Below are 19,274 nucleotides of genomic sequence, written 5' to 3'. Positions count from 1 at the left end.
TGACTATTTATCAAAAACCTTCCAATAAAATATACTTTATTTAGTATTTAGTTTGAATTTTATTTTATTTTTACAGTGGTTTATTGCGCAGCACGCCTGTGCAGCTTATGGGTTCCCAATAGTTCCTATCTATGCAACTTTAGGTGATGAAGCCATGCAACATATCCTTAAGCTAAGTAAGACATCTGTCAGCTATTTTATATTACTTTTATTCTCTCTACTAATCGGATATACTAACATCCTTTTGGGAGTATCAAAAACTATTTCAAAATACGAAAATTATTATCGTTAATGAATTGTATTTAAAATATCACAATATCAAGAACACAATCCCATTATTTCATTCACCTACTTAATGTATACGCCTTTATGAAATTAAATATCTTTCTTTTTATTGAAATAGGGAATAAGTTTAGTATTCGCCTTAGTTCTTACATATCAAAAATATGTGAGTTGTAAACTTTTAGTTCGTATTTATACCGTTCCGAACTGTATAATTTGTATGTAAATAATACTTGTGAATTACATTAGTCAGTTGAATTCGACTACTAAACAAACGATTATGTCGACTATCAGACGGGGACCACTTGATCTACAACATGAAAATCGCGTTGGGAGTATTTTAGATTGACTTTCAGACAACTAGGTTTTTATTCATGAAGTGCATTGTTAACTTTTATTTATCAATTGAGCAACTTGGATAAGAGCCTCAGAAGTGATATTACGATTTTTGAAATCACGGATAATTATCCCTAATGTTCTCAATAAGCTGACTTTTAACTTTATTAATAAAACTTTTAGCATGAGATTTTTGATATTTGTGTTGTATACGTACGCAATTTTAAAATATATCCTTGTTATGTTGCTTCTCATTGTTAACCAAAGAGCACGTTGAAGATAATCGCGTTCATTCTTGGTAATCACTTTTAGACTTCGATGTGTCAACTTTCTGCAAAATTTCATTGACAAACTACGTTTTGGAATGTATTTTTTATAAATCAATGGAATAGAACGAGCTCTGAAAAATCCTTTTATTTCTTTGAGGCACACTAGCCTGCACATTTATCCTTAAGAAATTTACGAAGTTTGGATAAGAAACAAGAGACCTGTTAGTTGGAGTTTGCTAATGAGTTGAAATCAGATGCATTTGGTAAATTTCAAAAGCTATTTCAACTCAGCCGAGCCACTGGCAGCAAGGGATCTGATGTCAGTGAAATAATCTGTCAAATTGATGACACACCATTTAGTAGTCTCTAAAAGTGCTTCGAACACTGTATGGAGGACTCCGAAGGACAGTTAGTTTGTTGCTACAGAAGTGTCGGTCGAACTGTCCTGTGCTCCTGACCTAATGGCTGCTGGTCTTGGTGACATACTCTCATGTCTTTTTATGAATGTTAATGAATTTCTGGTCAGAGAACTGATTAAGTTGTTTTGAAGATTTCGAGGAATTGAGTGCTCCATCACCTTTGGATTAAGCGGTCGTCATATCTATTTTTTAAAAGGAGACCTAAGTATGTTATGCTACAAATATCAGCCGGTAACTCTACTTCAGACTGCTACCGATTTACCAGCTTCCCTCATACTCTGCAGATTGTGGTAAGCTCACGAAGGAATAAATTGCGAGGATCAAGCTAGTTTTCTTTGTGGCCGTAGACCCATTGACGTCTTCACTATCGAATAAGCGACGTCACATTTATTCCAGTTCAATTATCGTTACTTTTGATTTGTTTGACACGATTGTACTTTAAGACTTCAAGTACGATGTGAATGAGAAATTCATTTACACACTCAAGGCTATGTACGAGAACACTTCAGGCAGAGTGTGAACAATAACCATCTGTCTCCAGTTTTCCAGTACGATATTGGGTGGAATGGTTGCTCAATCTCAACATGGGGTGAAGTCTTACATTTCTCTTCTTAACTTGGGTCAGAAATCAATTGTTTCTAAGATTAATGTCATATCTCGGTTTTAGTACTATGAAGATATATTGAACGTACTTGTATCTCATTCTTTATTGCTTATCGGTATAAGATTTTAACTCAACGCATTTTTCAGTGTTGTTACTTGAAATAGAGATGTTTTTGTTGATTAAAATATTCCGTTACTAATAAATATTAATCTCAACATTCGTTTTTTACTCATTTTTCTTATAAAATTGATTACAGCTGAACTACGTGTTGTTGTGTGTGACTCGGGTGAAGAAATATGCCGTGTCTTAGAACAATCATTGTCCTTCATCAATTTAGTAATTGTAGTAAACGATGGTCCTAAAGTCGCAGAAGCCAAGGTTCGGTTTTCATCAAATGTGAAAATCTATTTATTTGATGAATTTTTAGTAAGTGTTTCTATGACTTTCTATCATATGAACATTTCATCACAGAAAAAACTTGACTTTATGCTATGAATTTCAATTGACCAATACCATGATATTTCGCATATATTTTGTGGAAAAAAACCAATAAAATTTCTGGAAAGCACTTGTTAGATTGAAATTTATCTCGATAAAACCTGTCGCTAATTTTTGCATAATTGTAAGTGCTCTTAGACTCCTTTATTTATTCCTTCCTAAAGATTGGCCCAAATAAGCTGATGAATGTAGGTTGTCGATTTAAATTGCTATTTGAATACAATTTTTCATAACTATATCTCCAATAAATATTGATACATTTATCATTATAACTCTAATCTTAAAGTTTGATTTGTCTGTAATGGTTACCCTCTAACATAATTTTCATTGATGAAAATTTATTCTCTAAATTCAATCTCCTTTTTGTGTTTATAACTACATTCATTTTAAATGAATGTGCTATTGAATTCTTCCGTTGGTTCTTGGTAACGTTTTTACTTTTTATTTATCCAGAGGGCAATGTTCTCTATGTCATGTTGTTTTATATTCTGTATTTTATCTTCAAGTTCAAATTGTAACTAGTATCTTTACCTGTTTTCTTCCGGAAAAACCCCCAGCTTTTTCGCTTGCCTGAAAACTGAAATACGACCCCAAAATTTGTCGAATACTCTGCTTTCCAAACTTCACCAAATTACTGAATACTATTTAAAATAGAATAAACATGTAATATATATTGCTTCTGTATTTATTTATATATATATATCACAATTTTGGTTTGTAAGCAGCTGACGAGAAACCTCGAAATAATATGAATTCATACTATTCTGCATCAATGTTTGTTCTTGCTCTATTTAAATTCATAAAGGGAACCAATTGCATGAAATTTATATACTTCATCGGGTTAGTGAACACACAAAAACATCAAGCGCATTAGAAACTCTTGGATTGAACGCTGACATCAACGAAACCTTACGGAGGATCACAAAACTATTTCACCCTTGTTCAAAACTTTTTCGACAGTGCACACTCACGTTCCCACGATAAGAATTTCATAGATTTTACTGTATATTTAGGCCATAAAGTTCAAATGCCATAGACATTCTCCATTTCAGTCATTTTAAGACATCTCGGCCATCATCTGATGCTACCATTAAGTTACTACGTTATTTCCGAAAGGAGTAAACTATTTATTCAATGATTTTTAAAGCCTTAGTGTTACTTAGTCACAGTTGATCTTCATAATTTATATGTAAACATGTTGTTTTAAGCCTGGTTATTAGTGTTCTTTGCTTTAAATAAAACATTTTTCCCGACAGTGTATTAAGAAGTTGCTTATTAAGACAGTTTAAAAAATATCTAATAACCAACATTCGACTTTGAACTTCTTCCTTATTGGCAGTATAAACTTGATGCTTATATGTAGTATCAGTTAAGTCAGCAAATACTTCAATTTGAATTGAGAACAGAAAATAGGATCATCTCATTTCTTGCAACAATTTATAAAGAAGCTATTGTAATAAATTTTTTATCTGACACATCTGCTTGATTTGGTTCATAAAACTTGATTATTCCAATTCTTGTTTATTTTGCATATCAGGAGTAATATAAATTTACTAAACGGAATAATAAAATTTTGATATTGGTTATGTTGGGAAAATAATAACACGTTTAGTTTACCAAATATTATTATTGAGGTCAAATTTAGTAGTGTTAAATGCTTATCGTCCGTCTATTAAGTTCAACAATATGACCACTACTCCAGATCTCTACGTTTCCAGCATTGATATTAATGCGCAAAAATGTTGTTAACATAACTACCTGTCCAAATCGTTGCATAACCTATTTTATTTAACACATAAGTGATACTCAATTTCTGAGAAAGGTAAGATAAGCATGATAATTTGCATTTGTTATACGACCTGTTTTTTCTTTATCTTTCAGGCTATTGGAATTAAATATCATATTCCAAAAACTGTAAGTTTCAGGTTTTCTCGGTTTTTCCTGAAACCCTGCATTTTGTGTATCATCATTATATGACAGTAAACTACTTAATTTTGAAGAATTTGAAGATTTAATAAAATCAAAATATCTTGTTGGGTGAGTAGAAGTTTGAGGTCTGTAAAGAGGTTCTTCTCGATTGTCGAAAATTCCCGGTTATGCTGCTTTTTCAATCTATGAAGAGTCGGATATGAGGACTTGCAATTTTACTTTGTCTACTACCTTCCTTTATTAGAGTTCAGTTAGGTTGTTCCTAAAACTACTTGTTGCATAAATCGAAATTAATGTTTTCTTTTGAATATGTCATTATACAGTCTTAAAACACCATCCACTTCATCAAATTACGAATCAATGGATAAAAGTCTTTTATAATTCAATAATAATTTAAGAAACATCGGAATTCATTTATTATGAATATACATTTTTTGATAATTCAAACGTGATTCCATCGGTATATGGCCACTGTATAGTCTTAAAAACAAATAACAAGAGTAGTGTTAACACAAAATGTATTAGCTAAAATGATGAAATATAAAAATGCTAAAATGGACTGTCTACATTTCTGAGACACATCAATTTAACCATCCAAAAACATTTAGCTCGAATGTGTCACTTTTGCAAATGATCAGCTATTAGTTAGAGTAACCTGAGTTACATTCACTTTTATAGATAATTAGTTGATAAATGACGTTAGAATACACCTTTAATCTTAATATGGTTTAAAACTATAAGGCGTTTGTCGCGTGCAATGTATTACAGCGTTTAATAATAGGCAAAAAGACAGTTAGTAAATGTTATTCTATATGATTGTTATATGTCAAGTGTAAATTAACTTCTTAATTTTTAACTTTGTTTAGGATCCTAAACCAGATGATTTATATATGATTTGCTTTACCAGTGGAAGCACAGGTAGTTTTATAATTACTTTCTCGTTTTATTTCATTTTGTTATGATTTATTAAGTTTCTTGTAGTTTTTATGGACAGACAATTTTCTGTTCATCTATGAAAATCGTTCTTGAAACAAAATACTGACTTCCATTCTTGTTTGCTCGAGATAATCGAAAATTATGTAGCCGTTTTGCAACGATCTAGTGATTGAATCGCTAGGATGGGTTGGAACTTTATTACTCCCGATAAACGGACCCTGATCAGTTAGCTTTTACCGAAAATAGGATGACTCTGGAGCTGTATGAAGTAATTTAGTTTCACAAACTATGTCGAATGTAAAGTTTGTGGTTAGTTAGTTCTTTTGGTTCTTGATGTCTGATAAATATCCCCTGATCTCTGATTTCTTATACATTATGTGTAGGTTTACCAAAAGGTGTGATGATCGAACAACAACAAATTGTCGATGCAGTCTTTGGAATCATTGAAAATACTGAAGAGAAGGTTAGTGAATTGATTGTACATTTTCGGTTATTCTATTACGTTATCGATTGTTTATTCTCAGAACAATTATTTACAGTGACTGACTTAAATCTTGGCAATCATGTCTAACCACATGACCTCATAACTCCTTTTTACTCACATCAATGTTAGGGATTATGACTGACTGATTTGTTGTTACAGCGTGAAATTCACTAGATTTAACCAGGCTCGTGTGCTTTTTGCCAATGAATAATCCGTTCTTCCACACTTATAATTTTTTGATAGTGGAACAAATACTATTGATTGTATGGGTTGTTTTATAGAGCAAAACTTTTAATTCAAGGCCTCTATGGATGAAAAAGGTATATTGTCGCGCCATACATACATATGTTTGCGGTATTCTGTTTTGTTATATGTATATTATATCTGCATTCATTCAAGATAATTTTTGCATTCCTTACGTGTAAAACATTTTTGGCACTGGGGTGAAGATTTAAGTTAAAAGAAAAAAGTCGCCGAATTGACATGAGTTATTTTTCGGTAACAACGTTTACTATTCAATCTAATTATTATTAGGGTTTCAGCTCAATCATCCTCGCAAATAACAGTCTATCTACTGGAGCCAATGTGAATTGTCTAAATGTGTATTAATTTTAGTGTAAGTCATTTGTCAGTTATAGATATATGTACTCAGACCAAATTTGTATGTGAAAAATAATGATTATTGATTGTCTTAATTGGGAAAGACGGATCAATGTTTGCCACATTCCGGAATTAACAGGATGTATATCGAATGCTTACTGTACAACTGGTTATGGGCAGTTAATCAGTCAGCTACAACTCAGGACCAGGAAAATATATGCATTGATCCAAGTTATCATATCTCATTAGCACAACAAGATGAACGCCAAATTCATAGAAGCAGTTATTTCAATGGTAGTAAAAAATTTCATGTAAGTATATGATACAAGGATAAAGAATTAGTTCGTAGAAAGAAAGGTGTAAAGTAATTATAATCTCACGGTTTAAGGGAAGACAAAGAGTGTATACACCTACTTCATTGTGATCGATTCTGAGCCATGTCATCCAGAGTCCCCACACTCGTTACGATAGTTGTGCGGCCCCCAACCAAGTAGTCTGTATCTACTAACATGGCTCAGACCAGAAGTTAGTTATAGTCAATAAGACGTGAGTAATCAGAATTTCAACCTCTTCATAACACCCCACTTGATAAGAAGAAAATGTCACCGTACTGTAATGAAAGATTTTAATAGTTGTCATGGTTTTACGTCGCTTTAAAAAAAAAATTAAAAATAGGCATATTATTATTCAGAATCGCGCTGTTTTCGTTTGAATTGTAGTGATGTTTTTTGTATGGAATTCACTGTATTTTCATTTACTTTCATTTTTGTTTCTTTAGTGCTGTAATAAATTATCAACGCATCTTTCATATTTGCCATTTGCTCATATCATGGAGCAAGTAAACTCCGTGAGTTTATCATAACTTGTATGTTCTTGAATGTGGATTACTTATGCTTGCAAAACAATGTTCATTATGAGTTTTATTGTATGCCTTATTTTTAATACACAAACCGATTTAAGTATCAAAAGTTGCTTAGATAATCAAGATAAATTCGCGACAGTTGCAGTGTAAAATGCGCCTATGTATCTATTTGAGTATTTGTATCGATCATTCCCCTTATTGTTTGCTTGATTAGGGTTGGTATCAAAACATCCTTCAGATTCAGATCGGGCTCAAAACCCGTCTTATTAAAATTCTATAACATCTTTATTTTCTTAAGCAAAGATTTTTACGTCCAGTTATATCTCTGTTTATAATTATAAGCAATATCGAGTACAGTATATAGTATTCATAGATCACTGCGTATTTACTCATGCCTATGATTTATCCAGTTTATACTTTCTTACTAGATTTAATTTTATTTCTTTTTCGAGTATGCTTTTCCCATATATATTTTTCGTTTCTGGCCTATACAAAATTTAAAGTGTTTCCGTGACTTCATGAACATTCGTTATTTTTTCTGAAGTATCAACGGTATTGAATAGAGAATTTATGATGGAAGGGAAGTGGTTAGTAGGACCTAAATTTTCATTCTTTGTTTCTGAAGTGGGGTATTGTGTGATCTCAGTGAATAGTACATGTGCTTCCGGATTGTTTTTGCAATTTAGGGTTACGTCCGTGCGAATCTAGTTTCCCGTAAACTCTTGCCATCTATTTACTTGTGTTTAGGCTTTTAAAAATTGGAGTATATTCAGGTAAAACTTTATTATATGATCTGTCTTGTTTCACAGTTAGGATAATGAGATTTTGGTATACTATACCGTAGTTACTTTTTCAGCTCACTCTCCTTAATGATAACAAATCTTATTATGATTACCAGCAGATTGGAGACGCAACTATCCATCCTATCGATTCAGCTCTACCATTCGATGAAAAATATACGAGACCTAACATATTGTGGTGTTCAGAATAATATTCATTATTTTTGTTTAGCTCGGATATGGTGTATTTGACCGATTTTCTAAATATTATGTTCTATTACTTATAAATGATTTTACCACATTCTTAAATTTTTTTCCAACGACTTAGCAAGTGGCGTAATTCTGTTCAAATTGTATTTTATAGTCTGCGGAAAGCAATACTATAACCTCGACTTTCCATGGCATTAAGTAGTTTTGACCTGGTCTTCCTTTGATAATTTTATTAAGAGCTCTATTGGTCTGAACATTTATTTTTCGTATTTGGGTACTCCATTGTTGCTGAACACTACTTTTGAGTAAAGACATGGTTTTCTCAAAAAGATCTTTGTTTCTAACCCCTGTTTTGCAACTGCTATAGCGAACTCAGAATGGGTATATTTTATTTCTCGTTCTTTTTAAGGTATTTTACTCTTGGAAGAGTAAATCTAATTTTGTCCCCCTTAGATTGGACCAGAGGCACGATAATTTGGTTAACTTCTTATTAAGTTGTCATCTCTAACATAAATTTTTAGTGGTTATCCAAAGATAGCGAAGAATTTCGTTTCTGAAGCACTTTATTACACTATTGTTCAAACCCACTTGCATAATCATCTATTTGACAAAATCATTACACAACTTACCTTTTTCTTCCTCAAATATTTGCTCTAAAATCTTGGCTAAACTCTGAAATAATACATTTTTTGCTATCAGCTAACGTTCTGATATAACCGTGAAACTTTGGTATTTTTGAGTCTAGTAGTAGACTTGAGCAATATTCACATGTACCTTTTTGATCCTAAACTGATCGTTCGTACTTGATATTATCATCCTGATTTTAATTCTTTGAAACGATATAGGCATTTATTAGGAATCCGAAATCACTGTTGTATAAAATTTCCATATACTTAGTAATATAGACCCCTAGAATTAATTTTGATATCACCGTATCCTTTATCTTGTATTAAGTTAAAGATACGTGATCTCACTAGACATTCCAATTTTTTTGCTTGCTTCAGTGTATTGCATTTCATCGTCATTGAGCAACGAGTTGTTATAAACATAAGACTATCACTTTCCACATCTACAAGTACAAACGTTGAGCTCGATTCATATTTTTACGTTTATAGGTGCAATCGTAATCTAATTAATACTAAGCAAAATCCGAAAAGGTCTCATAAGTGTTGTGTCGTTCCTTTAATAATACTGCCATGTTAACAAAAATACATTCTAAAAATTTAACTAAACGTAATTTTGAGTAGCACAAATCGCTCTTTGGTGTGCAATCGTTATGGTAAATATAAGAAATGTGAGCAACTTGAAAATTGGAGATGTAACATGCAGTTTAATGAAAGACTTAAAATCATAATAAACGCCACTGTCTTTAGAAATCACTATATTTAGCAATTTCTTTTCGGATAATTGCATAATTAAGCTTCCTATCCGATGGCTCTGATAAATATCATCATTCAAATACTGAACATCTTACTTTCAATATATATATATATATATATATATATATATATATATATATATATATATATATATATGCGAAACGATTCTTTAAAACTATGTTCATGTGACTTAATTCTTCAGGTTTATAACAACAAATAATCAACTATACAAGTTGATGAAAGCAGTTGGTAAGATCAATGAACAGAAACGACTAAACTCATTTGTTTAGAAAATCTGCGACTTCACATTGTATGAGCGTAATTAGCAGTCTGCTGTATTATATTGTTTTAAAAGGCTGACTGTCGATATACAAACAAGGATTGCTTTTCTTTGACTATCGGTTTCCAACCCTTTTTTAGTTAACATAGTTGAGTGTAGTTACTAATCACTACTTTTATATTCTCCACACTGGACGGATGAACGAAGAGAACATTAATGTAAATTTTCATTTTCACACGTGGAATCAGGAGAAATAGCGAAAATCAACAAATAGAAACAACATAACTGTCGTCATTAATTACAATAATGATGATAATCGGTAATAAAAAGAACAAAGCAAAATGGGGAGTACATAGCAAAAAATAATAAGTTATACACTGTGTATAATACGGAAAAGAATGCATTCACCCGCACGTACGTTCTTACACCAGTATCAATCGAAATTTTCAGGTACCTGTTTAATTTTTCTCGTGAATCTTAACTACATGGAGAGTAAATAAATAATATATTTGTAATATCCCAATGAGTAAGAAAGGCGATTTTCTGAGGTTTCGTGACTAATTGTAAGCCACTTCTTCAGAGAATAAACAACCAAATCAAAATTAATCCAAGTTAAATAGTACAAACGGAACAATGAGAATATTATTTATTTATAACAATCTACCTAATGCTCAATTTATTCGAGATAATCAAGTCAAACCTTGGTAATGATACTTACACGGACAGTAGTTTGTAAGACGGATTAGGTTGACAATCATTGTTTGCGATAATATAATGTAAGAAAATTTATGTATTTCGAAATTGGTATTCTCTACAAGTTGAAATCTGCTTGAGAAGCATTCAAAAGCTAATAATTCTCAGAAGTGCACACTTACGACCACGTATGAGTTAGAGCGTATGACCATCAATCAATAATTTTAAACCACAGAAAGAAAACCAAACGGTCCAAATTTAATATTTCTGTGAACTAATGTCACAGCTTGATATGTTTTATTTATGGATTTCAATTCTTCTGTAATAATAATCACTTATATTAGTGAGGAATATTCAATAACTCGTGCGATAGCGATCGGTTCGCCCAAATTTACATCCGTTTCTTAACTTATCATAAATCATCATTCTAACATCATTGATTCCGTGATTTCACTAAGTAAAATTACCATATAGAAGGTATAGTTGGTCCCATATGCCCAGTATTACATATGAACTTCAGAAATCTCTTCACAACTATGATATGGGTTAGACAGACGAGAAACCCAGAATTTATAGACACGGTTGGACATAAACTTTCAGATTCTAATAGAGTTAACCCTGCATAGGATTGCACTTGACTCCCCTTTTCCTGGTAGCAAACGTTTGACGTCAAGACTCGGGATTAAAACTTTTTGGATGAACAACTGCTTAAGTTTGGGCACCTCAAAGACATCAAAACCACGAAAACATGGATTAAAAAGAAAGATGTAAAACAAATCATATGCATATAATTATTGGTGATTTTGCTCCAAATACCTCTTTATTCCAAAGTAGCTTGTTTATCTATTGTTTCTGTTCAGTTTGTAATACTAATGCTGGATCCTGTGTCGAACAATTTACTAACAAAAATATATTGGAGATTACTCATGTAATCACATTCACAGAGTTGATATTAAGTTTAATTATGAATTGTACAATATTTGACATAATTGATCTTGTTGTAGTCACGTTTGTCTGAAAGTATAATTCATCTTTTATATGCTTAATTAATGTTTTATAGTCTGTTGTCATTCTCGAAGGAGCTAAAATTGGGTTCTTGACAAGTACTGTCGATGGACTACTTGCTGATTGTGAAAGTCTAAAGCCAACTGTATTAACTGCTGTTCCACGTGTTTTATCCCGTATTTATACCAAGTATTATGAAGCCATTGAAGGATCAGCTCTAAAAACTCGTTTGGTTAATCATGTAATAAAGCAAAAGCTTGGTGAACAAAAACGGTAAATACTCTCTTGTCATAAATTGTGCAGCGGTTAGAAAATTATTAGTTGATATTAGTTCATGTTGCATAGTCGATATTATTGTAATAGTGAAAAACGTTTTCTATGATGCAAACCCACGCCAAAAGTTAGTCGAATTCCAATATGGTCGACTTTCAGAGAATACAAGCCATATTAGCCGTCACTAACCTGAACCCAGGCATTGAGTCTAATGGCACATTTGATGTTAAACATGGGTATGACTTTGGACACTTCTGTTTCAAAACCTATGTAATGTACATATCAGTTGTTAGTAGATTTTTCACCGTATCACAAGCCAACTTTCTCATCATTATGTATTTACAAAAGCCTTCTAATCCTAAGGATTTTTGTATTTGGTGAAACATGATCTATCTGTTAATTGAAACAACAGTTTAAATATTCCTAACGCTTAATATATCCATATCTAATAACTGTATCCTAAAATTTATATCCTTACGTACTGAGATATTTTGAGTATGTATTTGCTTAAAAGTTCTTCGTTTACATCTTTGGTTTGTACTTTCAACAAGTATGACTTGAAGCCTTGTAGACGAATCTACAATCTTTTTTTATTCTTTTGAGTTTTTTTATCCTGGAGTTAGCACTAAGTAAATTCATGAGATGCTAGTGACATTTGGGAGTCATATGAAAAGTGGATAGTTATTGAATAGATTCAGGTTCAAAAGAAGCCATTCTATGTAAGACACATACTTGTATCGCATTCGGTACAAAATAATATTGTCCTCAACTTTAATATCACTGGTTCAACTGATTACTCATATTGAAGTTTATCGCCACTGGTGAATATCAGTTGTCTCAATTCTTGATTTAAATGATTTACGAATGAATACTTTCATTGTATCGTGCCAGTAATAGCAAACTTGTTCTATCAGTTTGATGAGTCAACTAGAAGCCTGTGTTCCACGGAATACTTTGTAGTCGGACTGTTAAATACAACTGATTTTCTCATCTACTAGTGATTTTTCATTTGTCTCCGTGGTCCAGTTTCGTATAAGAATTGTTAACTCAATATTAATAATATTCTTCCATTTCTCTAATTTTCTATAGCTTTTTAAAGTGCAGTAACTTGAACATATTGATTTCTACCTTGATTTTTCTATCTAATAATAGCACTTCAGTGTGGAATTATTTGTGTTGATTATTATCTTGGTGAATAAAAGTGAGATTAAAAGATTCAATTTCTTCTTCATTAGGGGGAAATTTAATCATCAAAGTATTTTGGACACGCTTTGCTTTAAAAAACTTCACCAATCTCTTGGTGGACGTATTTGTGGAATAATAACAGGCGGTGCTCCTTTGATGCCCGAAATTACACAGTTTATGCGTGCTGTATTTAATGGACTTGTAAGCCAAAAACTGTATATGTAAATTCGTTCAAACTAGTATTATTTTGGTATTTTTAAATATGAAACAATTAATGTATTCGGAGTCGTGACAGTCTCTGCAAGATATATGTTTTCAAAGCTGCACACGCACTGCAGTCGCAATAACTATTTTCGATGTTCTGCATAATTTGTAGATAATCATTTAATGTAGTCCTTATAAATAATTAACTTCTTAATAGTCAATTTATCTGTTTGATTAATGAATTGGATCCATTAGACTTCACTTAAATTATTAACATCATAAATGTATTCGATAAGCACTGGTTATTATTAGTAAACAATCCTTGCTTTTTAAAACTAGATATTTTATCGTTGTGCTTGTTATTCTATGAAATCGCATCAGATCAGTAAGGTTGTATGTTAAATAGTATTTTGGTTAGTGTACCACCTGGAGTCGGCAAGTAAAAGTTCTATTACAGGTTTCATTTTTGATAAACGAAAAAATTTCTTGAAAATGTCTGCAAAATGCTTACGAAATATGCGGTTTGCCACATAATATGCGAAGCTCAGTGTTGTCACAGTTCATAGGCATCAAGATTTAATCAAATATTAATAACAGATTTCCTGATAGATGATGAGCGTCAGGTGATAAAAATTCGACAATTATAAGTTCCAAAGTAAATTTCTAAGTGTAAACGTGTATTTCTTTATTACGTTCAGTTTTAAACCTTTCAACATTTTAGTACTTCAAGTTACTCTCATTATTTATCTCATTTTATCATTTTTTAATAGAAGTAGTAAAGTAGATTGATTCACATATTTGTAGTTATTAAGAGTTTATTTTAAAAAATATGGTAGCAAACTCATTATCAGTCCATTATTTAACTGATAGCATATTTGGACTTATCCAGTATGTTATAAGGAATATATCACGGATTTTTAGTAATTGTCGAAAAAATATTTAACGGTGACAGTGCATTCATTTTAGTAGGTTTAAATGGTATATGAAACCATATTTAAGGATCGTTGCATAAATAAAATTCACTAAATTTAACAAATATTAACCGAATTGTCATTTAGTATCTCATAGCGCATTTGACACGTTTTAATCTTTAATTCTTAGTCACTTTTAAACTGGTCTTAAAAATATTTAGGTTGTCGAAGGCTTTGGTTGCACAGAGACTATGGGAGTTGTAACCGTATCTTTAGTCGGAGAATTTCGTGTTGGTGCTTTGGGTGCCGTTGCTTATGGTGTAGAAGTTAAATTGGCCGACGTATTAGATTTAGGTCTTGTTGTCAAAAGAGATAATCGAGGAGAGGTGAGCTTTTGTGTCTGTTGATAACTTAATTTCCTTTGTGGTACATTTTTTAATAAAGTAAACTTTCATTAAAAATGTATCTTTATATAGTTTAGTCATTTTTTATGTGCTGAAGTTTTTCACGATTTTCCATGAAATCCAAAGAAGTGTTACAACTATTTTGAAAACTGACTAAGTGTTTCATCCAGTCTATGAACGGATAATTATATCCTCTATGTTGAGTGGTTCAATTATGAATTGTCGAAATGAGGTCATTATATGAAGTTTGAAAATTTATTGACACTCCAACCAACGTACGTACTGAGATTTATAAAATTTGTACGTTCATTCTGCTTTAATTTCGGAAAACAGCACCATGAATCTTCCTTTTAAGGCAGTAGGATAAAAATTCTTGGTTGAGTGTCTGTGGTTAACATTCATCCTACGTGATCTACAACTTTATTTTGTTAGAATATGGTTATTCTGGCATTTAAATACTACATCCGAATTAAACTATATTTGTAGAATGCAATGATATCTCCTTGATCAACATGTCATCTGTCTCTGTGTTTTGATTGTCTGTTAAAGTGTAACGTTTGTTGTTTTGTATGAGACTATTGTTGTCATTTTCAGTTTTCAGTTATCATTTTCATTTGTTCTTTCTTCCCTAACTTAAAAACATTTACTGATATTTAGTTGATAGGATTGAAATTAGTGTTCATATTGGAGCTTTGATTACAAATGTTACCAGTATGTTTTATATATAAACAAAATTTAGGTTTTTTTTTATAGATATGTGTGAAAGGTAAGCGTTGCACCAAAGGTTACTACAAAGATCCTCAAAGTACAGCGCTGCTAATTGACTCAGACGGTTGGTTACATACTGGAGATATAGGAGAATGGACCCCAGTAAGGATATCATTTTTTTCATTCTAGTAGTCATTTTAACTTCTGTATGACGTTTTTTCTTAGCAAATCTATGAAAATGATCACTTCATGTTATGATTTCTCTTATTGTGACCCAGCTACTCTTATTGCTTAGTAATCTTGGACACCAATTCACTTGACAATTCTCCGAATCAGAACTTGGTTGAACAGGAACGTAATTATATTCCAAATAAAAAGGTTGGATGGAAGTAAGAATCACAATCAGACAAAAGTTAGTATATTTGTAATTTTTGCGTAAGAAGATTATAATCTTCTGCAAGTATCCACTAGCGCTGATTGGTTAAAAATAACCTATCTATATATCGCTAACACTCCGACAAATCAGATTTAGTAAAAATTCAGATGTATTCATCTTCATTTCAATTTATTCACCACTACTGAACGTCTACATGTCATTAACATTTAATTGGACGGCCGATTCGTTATTCGACAACTAAAGCTGACAAATCGATTACCTTTTGTGTTTGATCCTCACAAATCGATTAAATCATTGAAAACTAATAAGACATAGGACAGCTAGTCCATTCTAATATTGAACTCCTTAGCAGTGCAAATCTGATGATCACGTGAGAAGTTTACTCTAGAAAGCTGGGTCATTAGGGAATCACCAAGCACTTAAACGACTGGATTACAGTTAAGTGGTTCAACACCATTATTCGTTGCTTTACGAAAAGTGTTAATTAGTTCACAATATGGTACTGTTTTTCTTGGAATCAATTGTTAATATGGTAATGCCAAAAATATCTAGCGACAAATATTTAAGTTTTTTAAAATTGTAGGCTAACAGAGTGTACTTTTGGAATGAATGAATATAATCTTATTAGATATCAGTTTGTTTAAGTAACAGTTATAAATAACAATATATATCTGGTTTGTCTCACGAAGTTGTGTTTATATGCACGAGGTTGTTTCGTGATGGTTACTGTGATGAATTACGTTTAGTAGTTGCTTATTCTAGAGCAGCCAGTTTTACAGTAAATGTAAAATTTATCTGAATGCAATCATCAATGAAGATTTTCTACATTTTACTACTTGTGAAAATGGTTTTAGTAGTACTTGGATGTTACGTGATTTTGGTGTACTATTGATCAAATTAATTTCCATTTCGAAACTAGCGAATTCGGTGAGACTATAATTTACGGACGAACCAATCAGACTTAAGATAAATGATCTTGAATTTTGGTTCGATATTCATTCACCCATTTGTCTAATTAGCGTTTTAGCATTATAGCTGATGTCAGTCAGTGATGAAAACCATAAATCTAATTCCTAACCCTAGCAGTCATTTGTAAATCATAGTCCTTATTCTTCATACTGCTTCATAATCTTCATTTAGCCCTTTTAAGTAGGTGGACATTCTTAAGGTCACTTTAGCTTCGCTCAAAGGTCGTCCATAAATTATAGTCTCACCGCGATTTCTTCTGACGGAGTGTTCTAGAATCAGTCAATACTCTCGGAAAATTTTATTATATCCATAATAAAATGTTTACTTGAGATCGAATAATAGTGGATAATAATGATATGATGAAATAGGAATAGAACTTTTACTGTAGAATCTGATTGAATGACATTTTATTGTTCACCATTACTTCCTAACTTATTACATTAAATCATTGTAATTCTACATAATTTTAGAGATACGAATCTCCTGAAAGTTGACAAACCGATATTTCACTGTTTTCGTTACTTATTTGGATATTAAATAAACCTGTAAATGGCCTGAAAATTAGTTGAAATATTTCCTCAAATTCCTCATCGTCCCAAAAGCTGATCTGTTTTCCTTAATAATTTTTATATTTGTTCTGACGTTATTATCTTACAATAAAGCAGTGGTAAAAATCTTAGGCAGGTTATTACAATGGTAGTGTTTATTACTTTGATCTCTTATAGTGAACTACACCTGGAGTCTCTGATTATTCATGTGATATACCAGTTAATAATGAAGTATAGTTAATTTTATGTCATAATGTACGTAACCTTATTTCTCATTTAAAGATTTTCATATCTTATGAATAAATAAAATCGTCTTACAACTTTCATTGTCAAAATTTTATAGTTAACTTTTTTACTATAAATCATTTCATTGGTTCATAAATGTTCTTCCATATGTTTAAAGTGTCGTCAAATGACAACTTAGACCACATAAATGCGTAGTTTGCTTCATGACACATTCGACCGTGGTCACTAACAGTTTTTGTAATCGTAATCAAAATATGTTGCTAATGATATTATGAATTTCATGTAATGTTTCATATTTTATCCACTCTAGGAAGGTTCATTGATGTTGGTTGATCGTGTTAAAAGTATTTTCAAGTTGGCTCAAGGTGAATATGTAGCACCAGAAAAACTGGAGGCACTTTATCAAAGTTGTGGTCTAATCAATCAAATTTTTATTGATGCCAATCCTAAATCCATTTATCCCGTAGCTATAATAGTTCCAAACTTCAACGAATTACGTGAATCACTTAGCAAAACAGATCATGAATTGGTTAATTTATCCGATCATGATTTATGTCAACATGAATCTGTCCATCGAAAATATCTAAATGTTTTGGATCAAATCGCCAATGAAAGATTTCTGAAAGGATTTGAAAAAGTAAGTTGTTTCTGTTAGATTATATAAAGTGTTATTCTGATCAGCATTAATAATAGTAGAATACGGGCCATTTCTCAAATCTGAAATTGAATACAGTAGAAAACGTTCGTTATCTTAGATCTAGCATCATTGTAATCAGTAAAACCAGATGAAATTTATGTGACATGAACGCGCGAACTTCTTAGATTTTTTTATTTTCCCATCAATTTTTGTATGTTAAAAGTGATGATAGAGTCGCTGTCAAGAAAAGTGTCAAAAATTACAGAATTTATTTAGTTTAACAAGAGCGCTAATATATGCCCTTAGAAAAAAAAGACGATGTTGAGGGCACATACATTTATTCATCTTTAGGCTAGAAATGGGCGAAAGACGGGACAGTTAAACAACTTATTTGAAAAGTCAATGAAGAAGCTAGTGAAAATCAACATTGCATTGCGTATAGTCTTTTGGTCTACGTCATAGTAGTTATAAAATACATCAGTCATTCAAACGAAACACATAGTAATTTATACCAATGGATAATAATTGAGCTGTTCAAGCAATTTAGTGTTGTTTAGTCGTCCCACTTTCCTTATCATGTTAGAATCTTAGTTACACATTAAAAACAATCAGATATATCTATTAGTTACATATATCTTTGGCCTTAAATTGAAGAGAGTGTTATACTAAATACATAATCATATTATAACTTTAGGTGATCATTGTTTTAACTTAGTTTATTACCAAATCTTTCAAGCCTATATTCATTTTGTGCCGAAAAAAAACATGATTTTAGTTGAAGAAGATCCATCTGACTGATGAAACTTTCACAATAGAAAATGGGTTGCTCACTCCAACATTCAAGATTTCCCGATATAGAGCCAGAAAGCTGTATTCTGAAATTATAAACAGATTATGTGACGAAGTTATGGCTACAGAAAATCATAAATAGGATGAGAATTAAAAGCTGTTATACTTGACACGAACGTTATTATATTCATCATATGTTTCTTGTACAATTTCATAACTTTTTTATATGTGATTATTTTCAGAATATCCAGTTATATCATTATTTTTTCTTGCATTCTGGTTTTTATGACGGTCTCTGTTCTGTTTGTTTATTTATTTCTGTTCGGTATTCACATAACTAATAATTCTAGACAATGGTGATGATGGCATAAACTGACATTAAATTTTCTGACTTCTGGAATTCTTTTGCTCAAATAATATTATTTCTCTGATTTTTTC

The 19,274-nt window shown here is 31.6% G+C and overlaps 1 protein-coding gene across 1 annotated transcript; it reads left to right on the top strand.

Annotated features, from left to right (window-relative positions):
- Window positions 1-295: 295 nt before the first annotated feature.
- ACSL6_4 (Long-chain-fatty-acid--CoA ligase 6) lies at window positions 296-18,047 on the top strand (the record flags this gene model as incomplete). The annotated part of the gene is made up of 7 exons (XM_051210925.1): window positions 296-5,736; window positions 7,136-7,204; window positions 11,621-11,838; window positions 12,991-13,224; window positions 14,360-14,524; window positions 15,296-15,412; window positions 17,721-18,047. Coding segments are annotated over exons 4-7 (654 nt in total), but the record flags the coding sequence as incomplete, so codon positions are not given.
- Window positions 18,048-19,274: the final 1,227 nt, after the last annotated feature.

The sequence above is a fragment of the Schistosoma haematobium genome, chromosome ZW (assembly GCF_000699445.3).
Source record: "Schistosoma haematobium chromosome ZW, whole genome shotgun sequence".
In the NCBI taxonomy this organism is placed as follows: domain Eukaryota; kingdom Metazoa; phylum Platyhelminthes; class Trematoda; order Strigeidida; family Schistosomatidae; genus Schistosoma; species Schistosoma haematobium.
The sequence above is the reverse complement of the archived record's forward strand: the minus strand, read 5'-3'. Positions and strand labels throughout refer to the sequence as shown.